Source organism: Herpailurus yagouaroundi, unplaced genomic scaffold, assembly GCF_014898765.1.
Source record: "Herpailurus yagouaroundi ecotype Mexico unplaced genomic scaffold, PumYag 161, whole genome shotgun sequence".
Classification (NCBI taxonomy): Eukaryota; Metazoa; Chordata; class Mammalia; order Carnivora; family Felidae; genus Herpailurus; species Herpailurus yagouaroundi.
The window spans coordinates 20,300,540-20,321,657 of record NW_024412402.1 but is presented as its reverse complement, the minus strand read 5'-3'; the positions used below and the strand labels follow the sequence as shown (position 1 = coordinate 20,321,657).

At 36.5% G+C, this 21,118-nt stretch overlaps 1 protein-coding gene across 5 annotated transcripts in view; it reads left to right on the top strand.

Annotated features, from left to right (window-relative positions):
* ARHGAP32 (Rho GTPase activating protein 32) overlaps positions 1-21,118 on the top strand; it is a 309,577-nt gene that overhangs the window by 217,643 nt on the left and 70,816 nt on the right. For all 5 annotated transcript variants that reach the window (XM_040483524.1, XM_040483526.1, XM_040483527.1 and 2 more), the window contains 3 exons: positions 749-871; positions 2,462-2,539; positions 15,205-15,286. In XM_040483524.1, coding sequence (XP_040339458.1) covers positions 749-871; positions 2,462-2,539; positions 15,205-15,286 — 283 coding nt within the window. The remainder of the gene's footprint in view (positions 1-748; positions 872-2,461; positions 2,540-15,204; positions 15,287-21,118) is intronic.

Genomic DNA, 21,118 nt, shown 5'->3' with positions numbered 1-21,118 from the left:
ACCAAACATTTCTAATGTATTTTAACTTGCTAAAGGAGCAATGTCTTGCAATATGAGTAGTACGTGACGCCGAACGTCATGTGATTACAACTGAGCCAGTGGTCCTTGAAATTTGCTTTGATACACAAGTGATTACTTTGATATACAAGTAATTCACTTTGGATTACAAGCATGTTTCCAGAACGAATTATGCACACAAACAAAGGTTTTACTGTATTTAATTTCTCATAAATTACATAAGCTCTTTTAGCTTTAGCATCTTCATCTTTAGGTTTTTTTTTAATGTTTGTTTATTTTTGAGAGAGAGAAAGAGAGACAGAGTGCAAGCAGGGTAGGGGCACAAAGAGAGGGAGACACAGAATCTGAAGCAGGCTCCAGACTCTGAGCTGTCAGCGCAGAGCCTGATGGGTGGCTCAAACCCATGAACTGTGAGATCGTGACCTGAGCCGAAGTCGGTTGCTTAAGGGACTGAGCCACCTAGGCGCCCCAAGCATCTTCATCTTTAAGTGTTGATAATCATGCTGAGTACCTTTTAGATTTATGAGGATTACACTGAATCATATGTTATATGCACAGCACAATGACTGGCATATAATAAGTACTCAGTAAATATTAGGTGTTTTGTTTTGTTTTTTTTTTAAGATTCTTTGGGTTATGGTTTCTCTAAATCAAATTGAACACTTTTATAGATAGAGAAACTTTTACAGGTCCCCTGTCTTTATCTCATAGTTCATTTTCTTTGTCGTAGATTGATAATAAGGGAAATCATCTTCTAGTTCATGAGGAATCATCCATTAACACTCCTGCTGTTGGTGCTGCCCACGTTATCAAGAGGTACACTGCTCGGGCCCCTGATGAATTGACTTTAGAGGTAAATGACTAAAGACTTTGTCAGCTCAGGCCCTTTCCCCATACTCTATTGTCTTTCAGCCTAGGATGCCATCTGTTTTTATTTAACGACTGTACTCATCCTTGAAAATTCAGCTTAAGTGTCTCCCATTTCTTCTAGGAAGTCATCCTTGATCTTCTTCCTACTCCATGCAAATACCTATCCCCAAAGAGCCTGGATTGAATGTTATTCTGAACTGTTCTCATGGCTTATATCTGACCTTTCATTTATTACACTCAGTCATAATTGTTCTCCTGTCTGTCTCCATGACCTTCTTGAAAGCCAGGTCTCAATCTTTTTGTTTTGTGTTTTTAGTACCTAAATATGATACCCAGTGATACCTTCTTCTCATTGTTTGTTCAAAGATTGAGGTAAAGAACAGATGAAAAGTGAAATGAACATTGCTTGCAATCAGATGCAAAAGGAGGGGAATTAAGTTTCTTCCTCTAATACTGGATGATGAGAGACAAAAAACTGCTTACAGTTATTCAGTTTAAGAAACACAGTATAGATTTTTAGGTTCCATACACAGAGGAATGTATGCCTTAAAAGATGCCATGCCTGTGAGCAAATACAGCTTTGTGAAGTTGATTCTTTCATGATGTGAAAATTAGTTGTAAATACACAAAGAAAAATTCTTTTTTATTTAAAAAAAATTTTAATTTTTTTTTTTTTTTGAGACAGAGACAGAGTATGAGTGGGAGAGGGTCAGAGAGAGAGGGAGACACAGAATCTGAAACAGGCTCCAGGCTCTGAGCTGTAAGCACAGAGCCCGACATGGGGCTCGAATTCATGGACTGTGAGATCATGACCTGAGCTGAAGTTGGACGCTTCACTGACTGAGCCACCCAGGCACCCCTACAAAGAAAAATTCTTAAAAGCAATATGTATACCACAGTAATATTGCTGTGAAGCACTTAACTATGTTTTGTTACAGAGATCACCACTTATTTTGATTGAAGAATGTGATTTCCATTAAATACATTATTAAGAACTATTATTATGATTTTATATTTATAATTTTGTAAAAGTTTGTATAAACTCATTAGTTTGTCAAATTTTATACTTACTAAGAATAACCAAGTAATTGTAGATATCTTAGGCCTTTGATATATGATTTAGTAAGATATGTACTCAGCACAGTACCTGACACATGGTCAATGCTCACTAAATGTCTATGAATAAAATTTATGGTGGTTCTAAGTATGAGTGTTTTAAACTATCCCTTGTAGGTGATCTGATCACTTTTACTTTTAGTAACAGTAGTGACTATTTTAACGGAAGTGGTGGTGATGGTGTGAAACCTGACATTCAAAAACCCTATGCTGTAAGTCTGACTTTCTGAAGTTACTACACGTAGGTTAACCACTTACCTTTTTTAGACCTTTTCTTTACCGATCATTAAGATTATTAAATTCTTTACAGAAGAAAGTGTTACATTTTTCCAGAAATAATTAGCCACAGAATGAGAGTGGAACTTAACTTTTTGTTACGGTTCACATTTAAATTCTAGACATAATAATGGGTTTAAAATTTGACTAAAAATATTTCACTTAAAATTTTTTCTTGTAGGTGGGAGACATTGTTTCTGTTATTGACATGCCCCCGAAAGTGTTAAGCACATGGTGGAGAGGCAAGCATGGATTTCAGGTAGGCAACAAATAAGGTGTGAAGGAGTAAAAAACAAGACAAAACAAAACAGTTTTTCTTTATTCTTTAGTAATTATTTCTCTTTGCAGCATGTACTGGCAGTGGACCTTGTCAGAGGAGGTAGAAAAATATAGATGATATTAGACTTGGATTTCCTTTTCTAGTTACTCTTGTGGTTGTTTTATCTCCTTCTTCTTTAAATGGAAACAGTAGGAACATAGTAGGAACAGAATCACAGGTCTGAGTACCACTTTTAGATTCTGCCTGTGATTCTGCCTTGCTTTTAAAAAAAATTTTTTTTAATGTTTTTTTTTGAGAGAGAGAGAGTGTGTGAGCAGGGGAGGGGCAGACAGAGAGGGAGACACAGAATCCAAAGCAGGCTCCAGGCTCTGAGCTGTCAGCACAGAGCCCGACCTGGGGCTCGAACTCACAAACCGTGAGATCATGACTTGAGCTGAAGTCAGATGTCTGGCTTAACCGACTGAGTCACCCAGGCACCCCCTGACTCTGCCTTGCTTTTAATATTGATTTGGAATCAGGATTCACATGTATTTAAAAAAAATTTTTTTTTTAACCTTTATTTATTTTTGAGAGACGTAGAGAGACAGAGCACAAGTCGGGGAGGGGCAGAGAGCAAGGGAGACACAGAATCTGAAGCAGGCTCCAGGCTCTGAGTTGTCAGCAGAGGGGCTCGAACCCTCATGAGATCATGACCTGAGCCAAAGTTGGACCCTTAACCTACTAAGCCACCCAGGCACCCCTCACACATTTTTTTTTTTTTTTTGGTTTATTTGTTCTTATTTTAAGAGAGAGAGCCCAAGCAGGGGAGGAGCAGAGACAGAGGGAAAAAGAGAGAATGCCAAGCAGGCTGTTAGGGCAGAGCCTGATTCAGGACTCCAGCTCGTGAACTGTGTAAAATGGGGATAGTAGGACTATTTTTTGTTTCATAAGATAGACTATAGTAAAGATGAAAGGTTGTGAGGATAAAATTTGTAAAGTACATAGAACAGACCTGATGCATACTTTTCACTCAAAAAATATTGATTTTTAAGTTTTAATTGTTTTTTTTACAAATTTAATTTTATTGATTCCTTTATTATAAAAGTATCCATGGCAATTTAATTTGATGATTAAGACTAGAAAAATCATATCCATATTATATCACAAAATAATTGGGGTCATTTATCTTAATTGCTATGCATAATTGTTGCTTTTGATTAAATATAAAACTAAATAAAAGACTGGGGTATCCTTTTTTCTATTGAGGGGTCAGTTTTTCATGTTCATGGAAATGAGCTATATATAAACATTAGGCTCTAAAAGATGATAAAAAAATAAATTTGGATTTTAAATGGCAGTTATATTGTTTTCTTGGTATGGCTACCTTTCTTATAATCTTAGACAAGTCATTTGCTTTCTTTGTACTTTAGTTTATTCTTAATTGGAAAGTTCCACTTATAATCCTTCTAGTCCTTCTCAACATTTTATTTCTATTATTGTAAAAATGGTAGCAGGTTTCTCCTTCTTTCATGTGACAAGTCTTCATGTGACAAGTTTCATGTGACAAGATCTGACTTTGTGCTAGGTATAGATTCCTAACTTTAAAAAAATAAATATTTATTTTTGAGAGAGAGGGAGAGAGAGAGCATGAGTAGGGGAAGGGGTAGAGAGAGAGGGAAAGAGAAAATCCCAAGCAGGCTCCTCACTGTCAGCACAGAGCCCGACATTGGGCTCTAACTTATGAACTGTGAGATCATGACCTGAACTGAAATCATGAGTCGGACACTGACTGAGCCACCCAGGCACCCTCTTCCTAACTCTTTTATTTAGAGTCACATAAATTAATTTCTAGCCTAAACAGATTATTCATTTAAAAATTAGTATATAAATTAACAATTGTTAAAATTAGCTTATTGCCAAACAAATTATTTAAAATAAAAACAGATTTTTAAACTTAAAGGGTTTATTTGTAAATGATAGTGAAAGGTTTTTTATATAGTACTGAAAATTTTTTTCATCCTAATTAGTCTTGGAAGGGCAGTCATTTCTGTTTAGATCATGTTAGGATATACATTTGAAAAGGGGAGTTGATTGTGGGCATTGTGGGGGGTCGCCTATAAAACCAGGGCTGTTTTTAAATGTCACTGTCAAAACTTCATTTATAAAATGAGCCCAGTACTGTAAGGAAATAATCCACACAATCCACTCTTCTTTGCTGTTCCTAAACACGCGTCCATTTGTAAGAATGCCTCATGGCTTATTGCAGGGGGAAGTTGAATGGGGAGGCATGTATTGAGCATCTATTATGTGCAAAGTATTGCTGGGCACTTTATACACAATATTTTCTTTAATCTTCACAAAGCTATTAACTCCTTTTATGGAGGGGAAACAATATGAGAGGCTTAATAAACAGCCAAGATACCTAATTGTAAGCGATGGAGTAGGGTCTCAAATTCACGTCTGCCCCATCCCATTGCCTGAGGAGCACTAAGTAGGATTTCTGCATTTAAGTCTCATTATTAACTTCATCCACCTCAGTTTTCAGCCCTATGAAAAAGAACATCTTTCCTTCCCAGCCAGCAAAAAATGCTGTAAAGATGAACCAACTAAGGACTGTAAAGCCTATAGGTTTTACTGGTGGAAACATTTCTGTTACCATGTGTTGTTTTTATGTGATGATTAATATATTGTATCTAGGAAAAAACTCCTCTTCAAGCTATTTGTGATGTTCTCTACCCTTGTTAGGTATTTTTAAATGGCAAACATACGCCCTTCCTTACTCAAATATTTTGTTGAGAGAGGAAGATAATTAGAATTTATTCCATGAATATGATAATCATAGATGAGATCGCTGATTTTTAAGTTTGAAAGAACCGGAATAATGGCTTAGCCCATTGGTTTTCCCATGTATGTATTTTATGTTTGTTTATTTTTTAATTTATTTTGAGAGAGAAAGAGAGCAAGCTGGGGAGGGGCAGAGAGAGAGGGAGAGAGAAATCCCAAGCAGGCTCCTGCACTTTCAGCGCAGAGCCCAATGCAGGGCTTGAACTCAAGAACTGTAAGATCATGACCTGAGCCGAAACCCAAAAGTCGGACACTTAACCACTGAGCCACCCAGGCGCTCTACATGTATATATTTTAACTCCATGGAATTGTTAATTAGAGTCTTACACCTGAGTGTGAGAAAAGGCAACAATGGAGCTGCCCTCGTTAGTTTAAGGGGCACCCTTAAACTTAGTTTAAGTCAGGCACCCTGGGGCCTTATGCCCCAGGGAGCATGTCTGGTATGACCTCAGTGCTCCCCTCAGGGTCTCTTAGATGCATGGTAGGTTCAGAGCCCAGCAAGATTCCCTGGGAGTTCTAGGAAGTTTTCCTGGACAATGTGACTTTGGAATGCAGAGTCTTGTGTGTTTCTTCTGAGGGTGGGATGTCCAGCGGGGCAGACAGATCAGACTGAAACGGCCAGCACCTCAGTTAGCTAACTTGACTGATCCTGGACATACAGATGGACATTGTAAGCTGGGCTTTGTCAGTGGACCATGCGGGGAGGAGCCACCAAGGCAGGAAGCCTGCACTAATAATGTGTAGGGGCTGAGCTTGACCTTGAGGTGGGTTCTAGTAGTTTTCCTGGGGATCAAGGCCATTTAGAGATGACTGTTCCCAGAAGAGACAGTAAAGGGGAACAAGGATGTGGGCCACTGCTTCCCAGGATGGATGCCAACTCTGTAGTATCATGCTCTGAGCACTGCTGGAAAGCTTTCTGGAAGTGTGCTGTCAGTATGCAGGCCCTGTGCATCTCCACTTGCGTGTCTGCTCAACTTGAAGTGTTCATGCCTTGTTACATGGATTCTGCTTTTCTTTTGTTACAGTCACGTGTGTTTGTTGTCTCCTTTCTGGCCAGCTCTCAAGGCATGACAAGGTACAGGCATCAGTATGGAAGCCTTTCCTGTGTATTGCTGTGAACTGATGCTGTGCATTGCTGGGTTGTGACTTTATTATTAAGAGAATAATTAGACCTCATTTTTAGTACAGATTTACAGAATAATTGAGCAGGTAGTATAGAGTTTCATATAATCCCTTCCACCGCCCCCACACAGACACATACACAGCTTCTCCTATTATTAATGTCTTGCTTTACAAATTCATTGTATAGCATTGGCAAAATGCTGATCTTTGCTGACCACCAGCTGATTTGCAAAGATTACAGATAGCATAGAATAAGTACTGTTTCTAAAAGAGTTGTCTGAGGATCATTAGATCCTGGGCCAGAATCACATGGATACAGAATATTTGGACGTATATAATACAGAATGTCAGTTTCACATCCTGCCCCACAATGATTAAAATAATTTGGGGGCTTGCTGTTTTGTTCTAATTAATGAACCAAATTTCGTACATTATTATTAACCGTAGCCCATTGTTTACACTAAGGTTCACTCTTTGTGATGTATAGTTCTGTGCGTTTTAGTGAATGCCTAATTACATGTATGAACATTACAGCTTCATACAGAGTAGTTTCACTGCCCTAACCCTTGTGCTCTACCTTTTTATCCTTCTCTCCTCATAACCCCTGAGAACTACTAATCATTTACTGTCTCCACAGTTTTGCCTTTTTCAAAATATCATACAGTTGGAGTCATACAGTATGTAGTCAGACTGGCTTCTGTCACTTAGCAGTGTGCCTTTAAAGTTCTTCTGTGTGTTTCCGTGGTTCGAGAATTCCTTTTCTGTCACTAATATTCATTGTTATGGATGTGCCAGAGTTTATTTTTCCGTTCAATTATTACAGGACATCTTGGCCGTTTCCAGTTTTTGGCAGTTATTAATAAAGCTGCTATAAACATCCATGTGCAGGTTTTTGTGTGGATATAAGACCTCAGCTCCTTTGGGTAAATATGAAGGAGTGCAGTTGCTGGATCATATGGTAAGCCTGTGTTTAGCTCTGTAAGAAGCCACCAACTGTCTTTCAAAGTGGTTGTCCCATTCCGCATTCCTACCAGCAGGTGATGCTGTTCTCAGCATTCTCACTAACATTTGATGGTTCTCAGGTTTTTTTGGATTTTAGCCATTTTAATAGGTGCGTGGTCATATTAAATTGTTGTCATAATTTGCAAATAAAGTCCAAGTTATAGGATTTATTAATATACTTAAGGGTGTTACGCTGCTCTCTTCATTCTTCTATTACCAGTAATTGCTTCTACGTTTCCTTCACCACTGATTTTCAAACCTTAGTGTACTTGAAAATCACTGGGGGAACTTGTTAAAATATAAAGTCCCAGGACCGAAGCCCAAAAATTCTGTTTCGGTGATGGTGGGATGAGGTGTAAGACCATATTTTTATCTATGTGATTCTGGTTCAGGTGTTGCCCAGAAACAGTGCTCACTGTGTGCTGTATGTAGTAGGTAAGCTGCTACTCAGCCAGTGGTTGATAAAGTTGAGCATTTTTCCAAGTTCTGGTCCATGTATTGTTTTAGACCATAATTTAGCTGTGGGAACAGAAGGATTAGTTCACCCATGTGTTTAAATTATACCGTGACTCTGTTTCTTTTCTTAAACTTCTCCGAGTAGGAAGTGTGAAATTATATTAACTATAGAAATTCTGAAATCTGTTTTTACTTTGTTTCCTAAAGTGTATCATCTTTTACCTTTGTTTTCTGAAGTGTTTCATCATAGAATGTACTTAAACAAAAGCAAAAAAAAAAAAAAAAACCCAACACAACTATTTTTTTTCCCTTATTTTAAAAACTAAATGGCATCAGCTTTTGTGCCTGGCTGTGGAGTTTTCTTGGAAATAAGAGGTGAGGTATCTGGGGAGCCTTTTTTCTTAGGTAAAAGACATAACACAAATACAAAATGTCAATATCTTTGAGAAGTATTTGTTTAGGCAGTTTCTCAGAGTTTTATCTGGGAGTAGCTCGCATCAGAATGACTTGAGAAACATGTTAAAGTGAGGTATTACCAATCAGAATCTTGGGGAATGGGAACAGGAATCTGAATTTTACCAAGTTCTTCAGATAGTTATTCAGCACAAAATGTGAGAATCCCCAAGTGGCCTCCCGTTGTTTATCCTGTGCACAGATAAAAGAAGAAATTAAACACAGTTTAGCAAATACTCTCTTTACCCCCCAGGAAATCTTCCTTAAAACACATTTGGGACATAGTTAACCTAATGGACAGAATACCACTTAGAGATAGACAGAATTTTATACAGCTTGCATTCTCTTAGCTCTCTACAACATGGTAAAGGATCAGCTGTTTTATTTTTCATAGTTACCCCAAATGTCATGTTAGTGTTTTTGTGTACAAATATCAGAGAAGCAATTCATGGACAATAAAAAGGTCCCTTAGCTCAGGAGTTTAATATGGTTCTAGGTAACTTATTTTCAAAAAAGTATTCTTTATTCTAAAGGAAGATATTTGGGAACATTGTCCCCCATACTAGTTTAACAGAGGGGCGAAGTTTACCTGTTCCTTTACAAAAAGATCGTATTATTTATATATGGCATCCAAAGCTACGCCTTTTCATTACTCACTATTAAATGAGGCACAACATTTCCTCTCTAGTTAAGTTTCAGGAAATCACATACTATAAATTTTCATTGGTAATGTTAAATAATTTCAAGTAAAGAGGGAATATATTATACTACAAATAAAGTACTTCTTAAATGTGCTGTACTAAGTGCTTTCCATTAATCTCTAGTTCTTATAACTCTGTGAAGAAGGTACTATTATCATCTCTTGCTGATGACAGAACTAAAGCATGTGGGTTTAAACAACTTGCCCATTGTTATTCTGCTGTTTCATGTCCAAGCTTAGATCAAATCCTAGGTATTCTGGGCAACGAATAGATCATAAAAGTAATTTAACGAACTGGTAGTGGCTTCTACTTGTCTCCTTGTAGAAAAAATGATAGTGGGTCGTCTCGTCCTAACCTTGTCATTTAAAAATTACAGAAATCTAGAGACAAAAAATTTAGATAAATTGTGCTGATTCTGATTCACCAAGACAGTACATAATGGTATAGTCAGGACCAGTTCACAAGCTTGGTGAGTTCCAATTTTGCATTTTTCCCCCTTGGATCATAAAAATATGTAAATTTTCTTAAATTATCTTCTGTATTGTTCCTATTTTTATTTTTCTTATTAGTGCAACTGCCATTGATACCATAAATTTGTTTCTTCATAGCCTTTTGATAATTTTTTTTTTTAATTTTTTTTTCAACGTTTATTTATTTTTGGGACAGAGAGAGATAGAGCATGAACGGGGGAGGGGCAGAGAGAGAGGGAGACACAGAATCAGAAACAGGCTCCAGGCTCTGAGCCATCAGCCCAGAGCCCGACGCGGGGCTCGAACTCACGGACTGCGAGATCGTGACCTGGCTGAAGTCGGACGCTTAACCGACTGCGCCACCCAGGCACCCCGCCTTTTGATAATTTATAGCATCAGAATATGTCCTACCAAATGATATTTAAACGTTCAATTTCATGGAAATTATTAACAAAATGGTTTAGAGCAGTAGTTCTTAAACTCCTCAAACTTACACCCCCTCATTATAATAAATACTTTCTAAAATCCTTCCATGTGATTTCTGAAATGAAATATACAAACAATACCTACAAACAATTTCAAAGAAGTCAGTATTTTTCACATATAAAAGAAATAAAGGTATACTTTTTATTTATTAAATTTTTAAATAAACTTTTTAAATGATTTTATTTATTTTTGAGAGAGAGAGAGAGAGACCGAGTGTGAGCGGGGAAGGGTCAGAGAGAGAGGGAGGCACAGAATCTGAAGCAGGCTCCAGGCTCCGAGCCGTCACCATAGAGCCCAATGTGGGGCTCGAACTCACAGAGCTGTGAGACCAAGACCTGAGCCGAAGTCAGACGCTCAACTGACTGAGCCACCCAGGCGCCCCAAATACTGATATATTTTAAAGTTCAAATGATCAATCACAGATTCATACTGAGTAGTAAAAACAAATGATTGGAAGGGGAGATGGTACCCTAATGGGGAAATATAGGGAGGAAGGGGGTGCAGTATCTCTGAATTTGAACTTCTCTTGTCATGGAATATATGAACACTAGAGACCTGGGAAGATAGGAAGTTGTAGTCTGAAAATGAAAAATTAGAAACTCTCTGAGGCCACATAGTTACATTGATGAAAAAATCTGTGGTATATCTCTGGAAGTAAGAGCATGACTTCATTCACTATGCTTAATACAAAAAAATATTTTGTTATGCTAAGTCCTAAACTTTCACTAGCCATTAATTACATAAATCAACCATTAGAATAGGATTTTTTTTAAAAAAATCAGTGATAAGCACATTGTTGTGTTGAAATTCCTGTTAGATTTTGATTAGTTGCCTCAGAGAGACTATAGTTAGGATTAGGCTCCATTGGTAAGCAGTGATTTCATTCTATTCTCACTGTTACCAAAGCTCCAGCCTTATTTTAAGACAGTAGTTTCTTATCCAACATTCTCTCTAAGTTGTACCAGAATATTTTTTTCAGTACATTGACTTTTGTCACCAAACCTATTTCCTTTACTGTGTGAGCCCATCCTCAATGTAGAAGAAGGTCAGAAGATTCAGATTGCAGTCTGTTGCATTTAGGTCGTTCCTTATTCACTTGCAGTTGGAGAGGAAGCCATGTATTGGTCAAGCTGCCTGAAACCTATTCCCAGGAGCTATTAGGGTTATGACAGGCACAGGACCCAGTGTGTAGGTATAGATTAGTGGTGAGCCAGAGCAAGTCATGAAATTTTTAGGAATTTGGTGGTACAACTGTGAAACACAGCTGCTTTTAAAAATTAAAGCCTATGAATTTTTAGTTAAATGAATTGTATTAAAAACAAAGGTAATAAATACTTAAAACTTTATAATTATTTCACTATATTTTACTGTTACCTATGCTCTTGAGGGTATTTCTGCCTAGTGTTCTGTGTGGTATAAATACGACCTAACAGGCTACTATGCATCTCTTTGCAATTGCGTTTGGTTGCGTCTTGTTGGTAGCTTGACACACGCCGGGTCTTGACACCAGCCATGGACTCTGGCAAACACTATAAATCAAGACCCTTCCTCTTGGAGAGCCAGTTGTTTAACTTTATCAGTACACTTTGGGATATACAGTAGTCCTCCCTTTTCCCCCAGAGAATGCCTGAAACTATGGATAGTACTGAACCCTGTAAATACTAGGTTTTTCCTATACATATATATGTATCTATGGCAAAGTTTAATTTGTAAGTTAGGCACAGTAAGATATTGACAAAAATAATAAAATAAAACAGTTCTAAAAGTATACTAAAAGTTATGGGAATGTGGTCTGTCTCGCTCTCCAAATATCTTATTGTACTGTACTCCTCCTTGTGATGATGTGAGATGATAAATGCCTATGTGATGAGATGAAGTGACGTGAATTACATAGGCATTGTGATGTCGTGAGAAGGAGAATCATCTGCTTCCAGACCATGGTTTACTGCGGGTAACTGAAACAAAGCAAAACTGTGGATAAGGTGGGGGGACTATCTCTAGATAGATTGGTCTTTTCTCTCTCTTCCTTCTTATTCCTGGAGTTGAAACTCATCTTGGCCCCTCCCAATATACCCAATTTTCCTCACCCATCTCAGTCCTATAAATTAGAGCTTTAGAAATTGTCACTGCTGCAGAAAGAATAATCTATGACACAGGATGACATAGTTCATACATAAATCATATTATCAGAGTTCCAGTCGCTTTTAACATTTGACATTTTGAGTTTGCCAGAATTGTTGATATTTGGTAAAATATTAGTTTCAGTATGAATCAGAAAAGTGAATGTTCATTAAGTATATTTTTAGTTTTACTTACATTCTTTCTTAAGGTTACGTTATTGTGTATATTTTCAATAGAACACAACTTCATTTTTTATGATGGAAATTTTATAATAGGAAAATAGAATCTATTTGCCTTTCACAAATTTATAGAGTCAACTCTTCTAATTAAAAGACTTATTAACTAGGAATGCTTTTGGTTTCAAGAAACAGAAAAGTGAACAGAAAAAGTGACTGATGGCTGTTGAGTTAGCAGCTAACTGATGCTAAGCAGAAATCTCTTAAGATTCTCTTGGCTTTTCTTTTAAGGTCAAATGATGGCCACTACAGATCCAATCTTGATACCTGGATTCAAAACAGGAGCAAGGAAACAGAATAGTGGTAATAGAGCTGTATTTACACGTGCTGTGGCTACACGTGCATGCAAGGAGTGTGGGCACTGAATATATAATTTAGCTGATGGTAATATACTTTATTTTAAAGGGAGACAAGTGAGCAGGGATTGGAGATAGGCAGTAAAGGAACATACCATGGACCTTTACATAGCACACAGTAGCATGCTCACTCATATATTTAAAGCTAATGCATGGAGACAAATTTAAAAGGTACGAATGTAACTGATATATATTATATAGTTCCCCAAAGAAGTTCATTAAACTTTGTTCAGTTTTTGTTAGGAAGTGACAAAAAACTAGTTTTTATTTGCTGAAAGATATTTATGTTTAGAAACTCGGCTAGGTGCTTTCATACCAATTATTGTGGTAGCTAATATTATCCTGTTTTTTATTAATTTTTTTTTTTATGTTGCAGAGAGAGCATGTGTGAGCAGGGGAGAGGGTGGGACAGAGAGAGAGAGAGAGAGAGAGAGAGAGAGAGAGAGAATCTTAAGCAGTCTGCACACTTAGTGTGGAACCTGCTGCGGGGCTCAATCTCACGACCCTGAGATTATGACCCAAGCTGAAGTTGGACACTCAACAGACTGAGTCACCCAGGCACTCCTGTTATCCCCATTTTCACAAATTAAGAAACTAAAACAGATGTTAACTAATTTGCTCCAGATCACAGCCTAGTAAGTAGGTGGGCCAAGTTTATTTAGATCCTGGTCTTTTCTCTCTAGAAAATTGCAGAAAATGCTTATAAGTTGAAATGAATTCTAATTTTATGGAAAGAATGATATTTCATAGGCAGGAAACAAACTTAAGTCTGTATGTGCAGAAGGTGATAAGTATTATGTGTCATCCATTTAATGGAGGAGCTGGAGCCTTCACGGTCTTCTGGTAACCAACATATTGGATACTGACATTTAATGGGTGCTAACTATATGCATTTTGCTTATGCTGATCCATTTAGTTCTCATAACAACACTTAGGAGCTAGGTACTATTACATTGTTTAGATGAAGAAACTGAAACAGAGGCTAGGTTGCGAACCTGATCTTGTAAGCAGACCTAGAATTGAACCCAAGCACTCTTACCTTTGAGGCTGCACTGTTAACCTCTCCTAATGGATTTATGTAAGAAAGAATGAGAAGGGTTTTTCAAGGTGAGTCTTATCTGGTTCTAATCGATCTTGGAAGAATTTCTACTTGTTTGGCTAAATAGGAAGTTGAATAAAATATTGTATGAAATTTCACCAGTAAAACAAACAAAGCATTGTTTTAGAAGGCAATGCATAGGGACTTTAAGAATCCCCAAATCAGAGAGCTTTTAAACAAAACTGATAACTTGTTAAAAACCCCTTTTCAACTCATGATAACTGGTTACATCTTCATACTCTTAAGAATTACCATGGAATATTGATCCAGAAATCGAAATAAGAATGCAGCAAATGCATATGTGAAAATAATCCCACACAGATGGAAGTTATACAGCTCAGAACTTCATGATGAGTCATAACTCTTGGAAGACCATTCCATTCTTCCCGAGTCTGTCAACAGAGGGATGTAAAAGTGATGTAGTTTTCATGTTCAGCTTTAACATCTGTTGCATGGTAGCCTGATTATATTCCTATCTAAGGAAACATCTATAAATATTGGCAAAGATCTTCTTTTTACTTTTGTTTCCAAGCTATTTATCTTTGTATTTATTCTTTTGGCTATCCAGTATCTCTGTGTGATCTGGGTGGTCTGTGGGTGATCTCAGTATTTTCCTAATATAACTTCTTAGGATTCTGTATCTAACACCGTGAGCAGTTCTGCGATTAGGTCAAAGTGGTGTGTTTGTCAAAGCCAGAGTCTGTCACTACTGCTGAGTTTGGTTGTTTTCTTCTCTTTTGCTTTCCCACGTATTCACACACTACTAGCTCTTTCACAACAGCAGGATGTGAAATGAGTGTTGTTTCACCAATTTATTTTAGTCCTGTCATTTTTCATGAAACCTGTGGGAGAAATGAGCAGAAAATTCACAAAAAAATTTGAATGTGGTTTAGTGTTGATTTTTTTTAATTATAGAGGAGACAAATATAAAAGTTGGCTGTGGAGATACCAACACAACTAGGTTGAAATTTCAGCAAAGTAAGTTATTAAGAGGTAAAAGTTATAGGTACTGCATGCTTAGCTTGGTTTCAGACTGCATATTTGAATGGTGTAAAAAAAAAGTTTGGTAAATTAAAAGCTAAAACTAAAAAAGCAGACTTAGATATTTGGACGAATAAAACACAACCCTGTACACACATAGCAACAGATTGTTTTATTATTTGTTTGTGTAATTGGTATCATCTGTGATTTAGAGTCTTGGAATAATAGAATCCTTTGGGAGGGACTGTGGAGTATATTACTGGAATTGAATTGGCACTGTTCACACACTGGTCTGCTCTCTGGTTTAGAATCCTCTCTCTGCTGCTTTTCTTCCTTAGGTGGGTCTCTTTCCTGGACACTGCGTGGAGTTAATTAATCAGAAAGTTCCCCAGTCAGTGACCAACTCAGTGCCAAAACCAGGTGAGTACACTTTTTCATCAGGGTGATGATTTTATCAACTGCTTAAAGAAACAGGTTTTCTCTTGTAGTCAAGCACATAGCTTGTTTTGCTGCTGTTGCCATTTATTGACATGATATGTATGCATTCTTAATTTTAGGTGGTTTTGAGTTTTAAAATATTCTTATTTCTTTATTGATCATTTCACAAAGATACATCAATATTTTAGATAATTTCAAAGAACTATTTGTTCCATTAATCTTTGTCATTATTTGTTTTTATAACTATATAGTAGGGATATAGCTTATTAATGAACACAATGATGAAAATAACAGGTTTAAAGAACTCACACAAATGATGTGATTAGCTGGAAACTAATAAATGAAGGGAATGTATATTTTATCAATGATTGTGACCATCAAAGCTATTTTAAACAGCATTTCTCATTACTTAATAGTATATTTATAGTGCTATATAAATATGTGGATTATTTAATGAATAAAGCAGTGTTACAGGGGGTGAAAATCAAAATGGAAACTTGTTTTTATTGGGGTGATTTAATCTAGGTAGATTGTACAGAATACTTAGCTTGGAAGTTTTTAATGTTATATAAAATTTTTAAAGGAAAACAAAAACAAAGACTGAAAGATTTTGGAGGGAAGAGGAAGTAATCAGATTTACATCTCCTACTTGTATTATAGTCCCTTCACCTTTCTTTGCCCTTCTCCATACTCTGCCCGCAGTAAAAGAAAAAGAAAAATTTGCTGGGCCTCAGAATTTATTTGTAATATTTTCCTTAAAGTATCTTTTAGGGTTAGGACCTATATATAAAAATTAGGGGGGAAAAAGCTTATTTAGTATTTCCCCACCTCTGCCCCCCAAGCATACATCAAATCATATTTGCTTATAGTATTCAGGTAAAGGTAATATGCTTTTGAAGCTTGTTTCTTCACAGAAGATTAAGAATTCTCATAGGAATTTTAAATTTTTAGGCAGACTACTTTTACTGTTTAGTAGAGAAAAATACTTCAAAACAGTGTTCTCTACAGTTCTACCTGAGACAGGATTCTCAGTCTCTTTTCTTTTTTTTTTTTTTTCAATATATGAAGTTTATTGTCAAATTGGTTTCCATACAACCCCCAGTGCTCATCCCAAAGGTGCCCTCCTCAATACCCATCATACACCCTCCCCTCCCTCCCACCCCCCATCAACCCTCAGTTTGTTCTCAGTTTTTAAGAGTCTCTTATGCTTTGGCTCTCTTCCACTCTAACCTCTTTTTTTTTTTTTTTCCTTCCCCTCCCCCATGGGTTTCTGTTAAGTTTCTCAGGATCCACGTAAGAGTGAAAACATATGGTATCTGTCTTTCCCTGTATGGCTTATTTCACTTAGCATCACACTCTCCAGTTCCATCCATGTTGCTACAAAGGGCCATATTTCGTTCTTTCTCATTGCCATGTAGTACTCCATTGTGTATAGAAACCACAATTTCTTTATCCATTCATCAGTTGATGGACATTTAGGCTCTTTCCATAATTTGGCTATTGTTGAGAGTGCTGCTATAAAGATTGGGGTACAAGTGCCCCTATGCATCAGTACTCCTGTATCCCTTGGGTAAATTCCTAGCAGTGCTATTGCTGGGTCATAGGGTAGGTCTATTTTTAATTTTCTGAGGAACCTCCACACTGTTTTCCAGAGAGGCTGCACCAATTTGCATTCCCACCAACAGTGCAAGAGGGTTCCCGTTTCTCCACATCCTCTCCAGCATCTATAGTCTCCGGATTTGTTCATTTTGGCCACTCTGACTGGCGTGAGGTGATATCTGAGTGTGGTTTTAATTTGTATTTCCCTGATGAGGAGCGACGTTGAGCATCTTTTCATGTGCCTGTTGGCCATCTGGATGTCTTCTTTAGAGAAGTGTCTATTCGTGTTTTCTGCCCATTTCTTCACTGGATTATTTGTTTTTCGGGTGTGGAGTTTGGTGAGCTCTTTACAGATTTTGGATACTAGCCCTTTGTCCGATATGTCATTTGCAAATATCTTTTCCCATTCCGTTGGTTGCCTTTTAGTTTTGTTGGTTGTTTCCTTTGCTGTGCAGAAGCTTTTTATCTTCATAAGGTCCCAGTAGTTCATTTTTGCTTTTAATTCCCTTGCCTTTGGGGATGTGTCAAGTAAGAAATTGCTATGGCTGAGGTCAGAGAGATCTTTTCCTGCTTTCTCCTCTCAGTCTCTTTTCAAGACATTTTATCCTCTTCTTTGGGTAAACTTCCCTTCTTTGGGTAAACTTACTAAAAAACTTTCTCAGTGGGTACTTGCTCAGTAGATGTTAATTTGTGGTTGTGATGACTGTAGGGTTTTTTTTTTCTTTTTTTTAAACATGGTGTCATTAACTTAAAAGAAAATCCCATACCCTTTAGCAGAGAGGTGCCTCAGCCCCATCCCTCTTCTCCAGCCCTAAGCAGCTATTAGTCTACTTTCTGTCTCTATAGATTTCCCTATTCCAGACCTTTCATGATCATACAATAGTGGTCTTTTGTAATTAGCTTCTTTGACTTAGCACAGTGTTTTCAGGGTTCATCCATATATCAGAATCTCATTCTTTTTTATGGCTAAAGTAATATTCCATTGTATGGAGAGGCCATATTTTATCCACTCATTTTGAGTTGTTTCCATTTTTGACTATTATGTATAATGCAGTTATGAACATCGGTGTATAAGTTTTTGTGTGGAGATATATATATATATATATATATATATATATATATATATATATATATTCATTCACCTCTCAAGCATATATCTAGGAGTAAAACTGCTGGGTCATATGGTAGCTGTATGTTTAACCTTTGAAGAACTGCCAGACTGCTTTACAAAGTAGTTTTTACAATACGCCCTGGCAGTGTGTATGAGAGTTTCAATTGTTCCATATCCTTGTTAGTGTGTTTTTGATTATTGCCATCGTAGTAGTTAACAAAGTGTTGTATCTTTGGGAGTTTGATTTCATTTTCCTGATGACTAATCATGTTGAGTATCTTTTTATGTGCTTATTAGCCATTTGCATGTTTTTGGAGAAATGTCTATTCAGATCCTTTTCCCATTTTTTAATTGGTAAGTATTCTTTATATACATTCTTTATATATTCTTTAAGTATTCTATGTATATTCTAGATACAAGTGCTTTATCAGACAATATGATTTGCATATGTTTTCTCACATTGTGTGGGTTGTCTTTGCTTGTCTTTATTCTGTCCATGGAAGTATAAATTTTTTTAATTTTGATGAAGTTCAGTTTATCTTTTTTTGTTCCTTATGCTTTTGATGTCTTATGTAGGAAGACTTTGCCTAACCCAAGGTCAAGATTTACTCATATATCTTCTCCTAAGAAGTTTATGGTTTTAGGTCTTAGATTTTAGTAAATTTTGAGTTAATTTTTGTGTCTGGTATAAGGTTCAACTCCATTGGACATCTAGGTGTCTCAGCACTATTTTTTGAATTGTCTTGACTCCCTTGCAGAAAATTGACCTTGGACATATAAGTTTATTTTTAGACTTTTAGTTCTGTTCCACTGATCTATATGTCTGTTCTTTGTTTTTTTAAGTTTGAGAGATAGAGAGCATGAGCAGGGTAGGGGCAGAGAGAGAGGGAGAGAGGGAATCCCAAGCAGGCTCCATGCTGTCAGCATGTGTTTGTTTTGTGGCAAATTTTGCTCTTAATACTTTATTCTTTCTCAGGATTGACTTGGCTCTTCTGGGTTCCTTGCAATTCCATATGAATTTTAGAATCAGCTTGTCAGTTTCTACAAAGAAGTCAGCTGGATTTTGATAGGGATTATATTAAATCTGTATATCAATTTGGGAAGTATTATCCTCTTACAAGTATTTATTTAGTCTTTCAGTTCATGAACATGGGATGTTTTTCCATTTATTTAGAGCTTGTTTAATTTTGTTCAATGTTTTGTAGTATTCAGAGTGTACGTTTGCATTTTTTTGTTAAATTTATTTTTATTATTTTTGATGCTATTGTAAATGGAATTACTTTCTTGACTTCATTTTCTTTTTCATTGCAAATGCATAGAAATACAATTAATTTTGTATATTAGTCATGAAATCATGAAATCTTGTTGAAATGTTTATTCTAATAGTTTTTTTTTTTTAGTGGATTCCTTTGGATATTCTATATACAAGATCAAATCATCTGTGAATGTATTTTTACTTCTTCCTTTGCAGTTTGGATGCTTTTTATTTCTTCTTCTTGTCCAATTTCCCTGGCAAGGCTATGGCCATCCTTGTCTTATTTCTGACCTTAGGAGAAAACATCCATTTCTTAACTAACCATTAAGTAAGATGTTAGTTGTTGGGTTTTCATAGATGCCCTTTATCAGATTGGGGAAGCACCCTTCAGTTCTTAATTTCTTGAATGATTTTGTCATGAAAGGATGTTGGCTTTGTCAAGTACTTTTTATCGATCTGTTAGGATGACCATGGTTTTTTGTATCATTATTTTGAAATTATTAAATTCAACATCAAAAATTTATTGTTGTCTCTTATGCATTATTTTTATATGCATTTCTTCTGTATACACTTAACTTATTAGGTATTAAATATCATCTTTGATATTCTGCCTCAGAGATATCCTGCAAACTTAGTTTTAAAAATTAGCTTAATATTGGTATTCAATTTTGTCAATTGAATACTTTCTCATGTTTTGAATGAGAAAGTGACATTTCTAATAGCGATAAGCTCCAGAAGCTTTAAAACTTGAGAAAGTTAATCAGGTATTGATAGTTCTGGAAAACAAGTGTCTATTAATAGACCTGTAGGACAATGTTAATTCTAAATTGGTGATGACTTATAATGCGAGCACACCTTTAAAAGCTAGTATTTTATCTTCTGTGAGCAGCATTGCAGGATTGGCATAAGGAAATGTGGATTCTTAATATATTTCGAAAAGGATGATGTGAATTCTGTTAGCCTCAGGCTTGTTTCACACTTTAAAACTGTCTTTGCCTACAGTATAAACAACTTGAATGTTCTATTTATTTTTAACATTGCCATCTGTTACTGTTAGATGCCAAATCTGAAAGATGCAGCTATAGTTTGAGGCTGAAATTTAAAGCTCCCTATATTATTACACAACAAGGGCAATAGGAAAATTTTTCCCTTCGGAGTTCTTCTTAATGTTCTCAATATGTTCAATTATTTGTGTATGTAAAAATAAAATCATTGAGTCACCATGTCCTGATCAAGAAAACAAGTATCCGTGTTGCCTTAAGAAAAAGAAGGTGTGGTGGGGGAGGGAGTAGGTGGGAGAGGGAGGTAGAAAAGAAGAGGAAAGAAAAGAGGAAGAAAGATAGAAGCTTGTCCATAAGAAATTGGCAGTTGAATCATCACAGTTACAGTTTGATGGGAGAAGGTGAGGTTGAGGTGGGGGGAAGAAGAAGGGAAAGCATACGTAGTTTTTGGTGTGTGTTTATCCTGCTTGTAGCTTATGGAGCAGTTGGATTTATTCATTGATATCTTTCTTCAAGTTTTTAGTTTTCTCAGCTCTTATCTTTACAGTATTTCTTCTGTGCAATCGTTGCTCTTCCTCTTTTCCTTTACAGATTGGTTACACTCTTTGATACTGTCTTGCACACCCTCTCTTTCCAGTTTACTTTTATTGACCTCTCTTAAAGTTCAGTTATTCTTCTGTGTAGGCTTCTTTTAAGCCCACCTGATAAATTCTTCAATTCTTATTTTATTTCTTTTTTAAAAAACATTTTTTAAGGTTTATTTATTTTTGAGAAAGATAGAGTGCGAGCAGGGGAGGGGCAGAGAGAGGGAGGCACAGAATCCGAAGCAGGCTCCAGGCTCTGAGCTG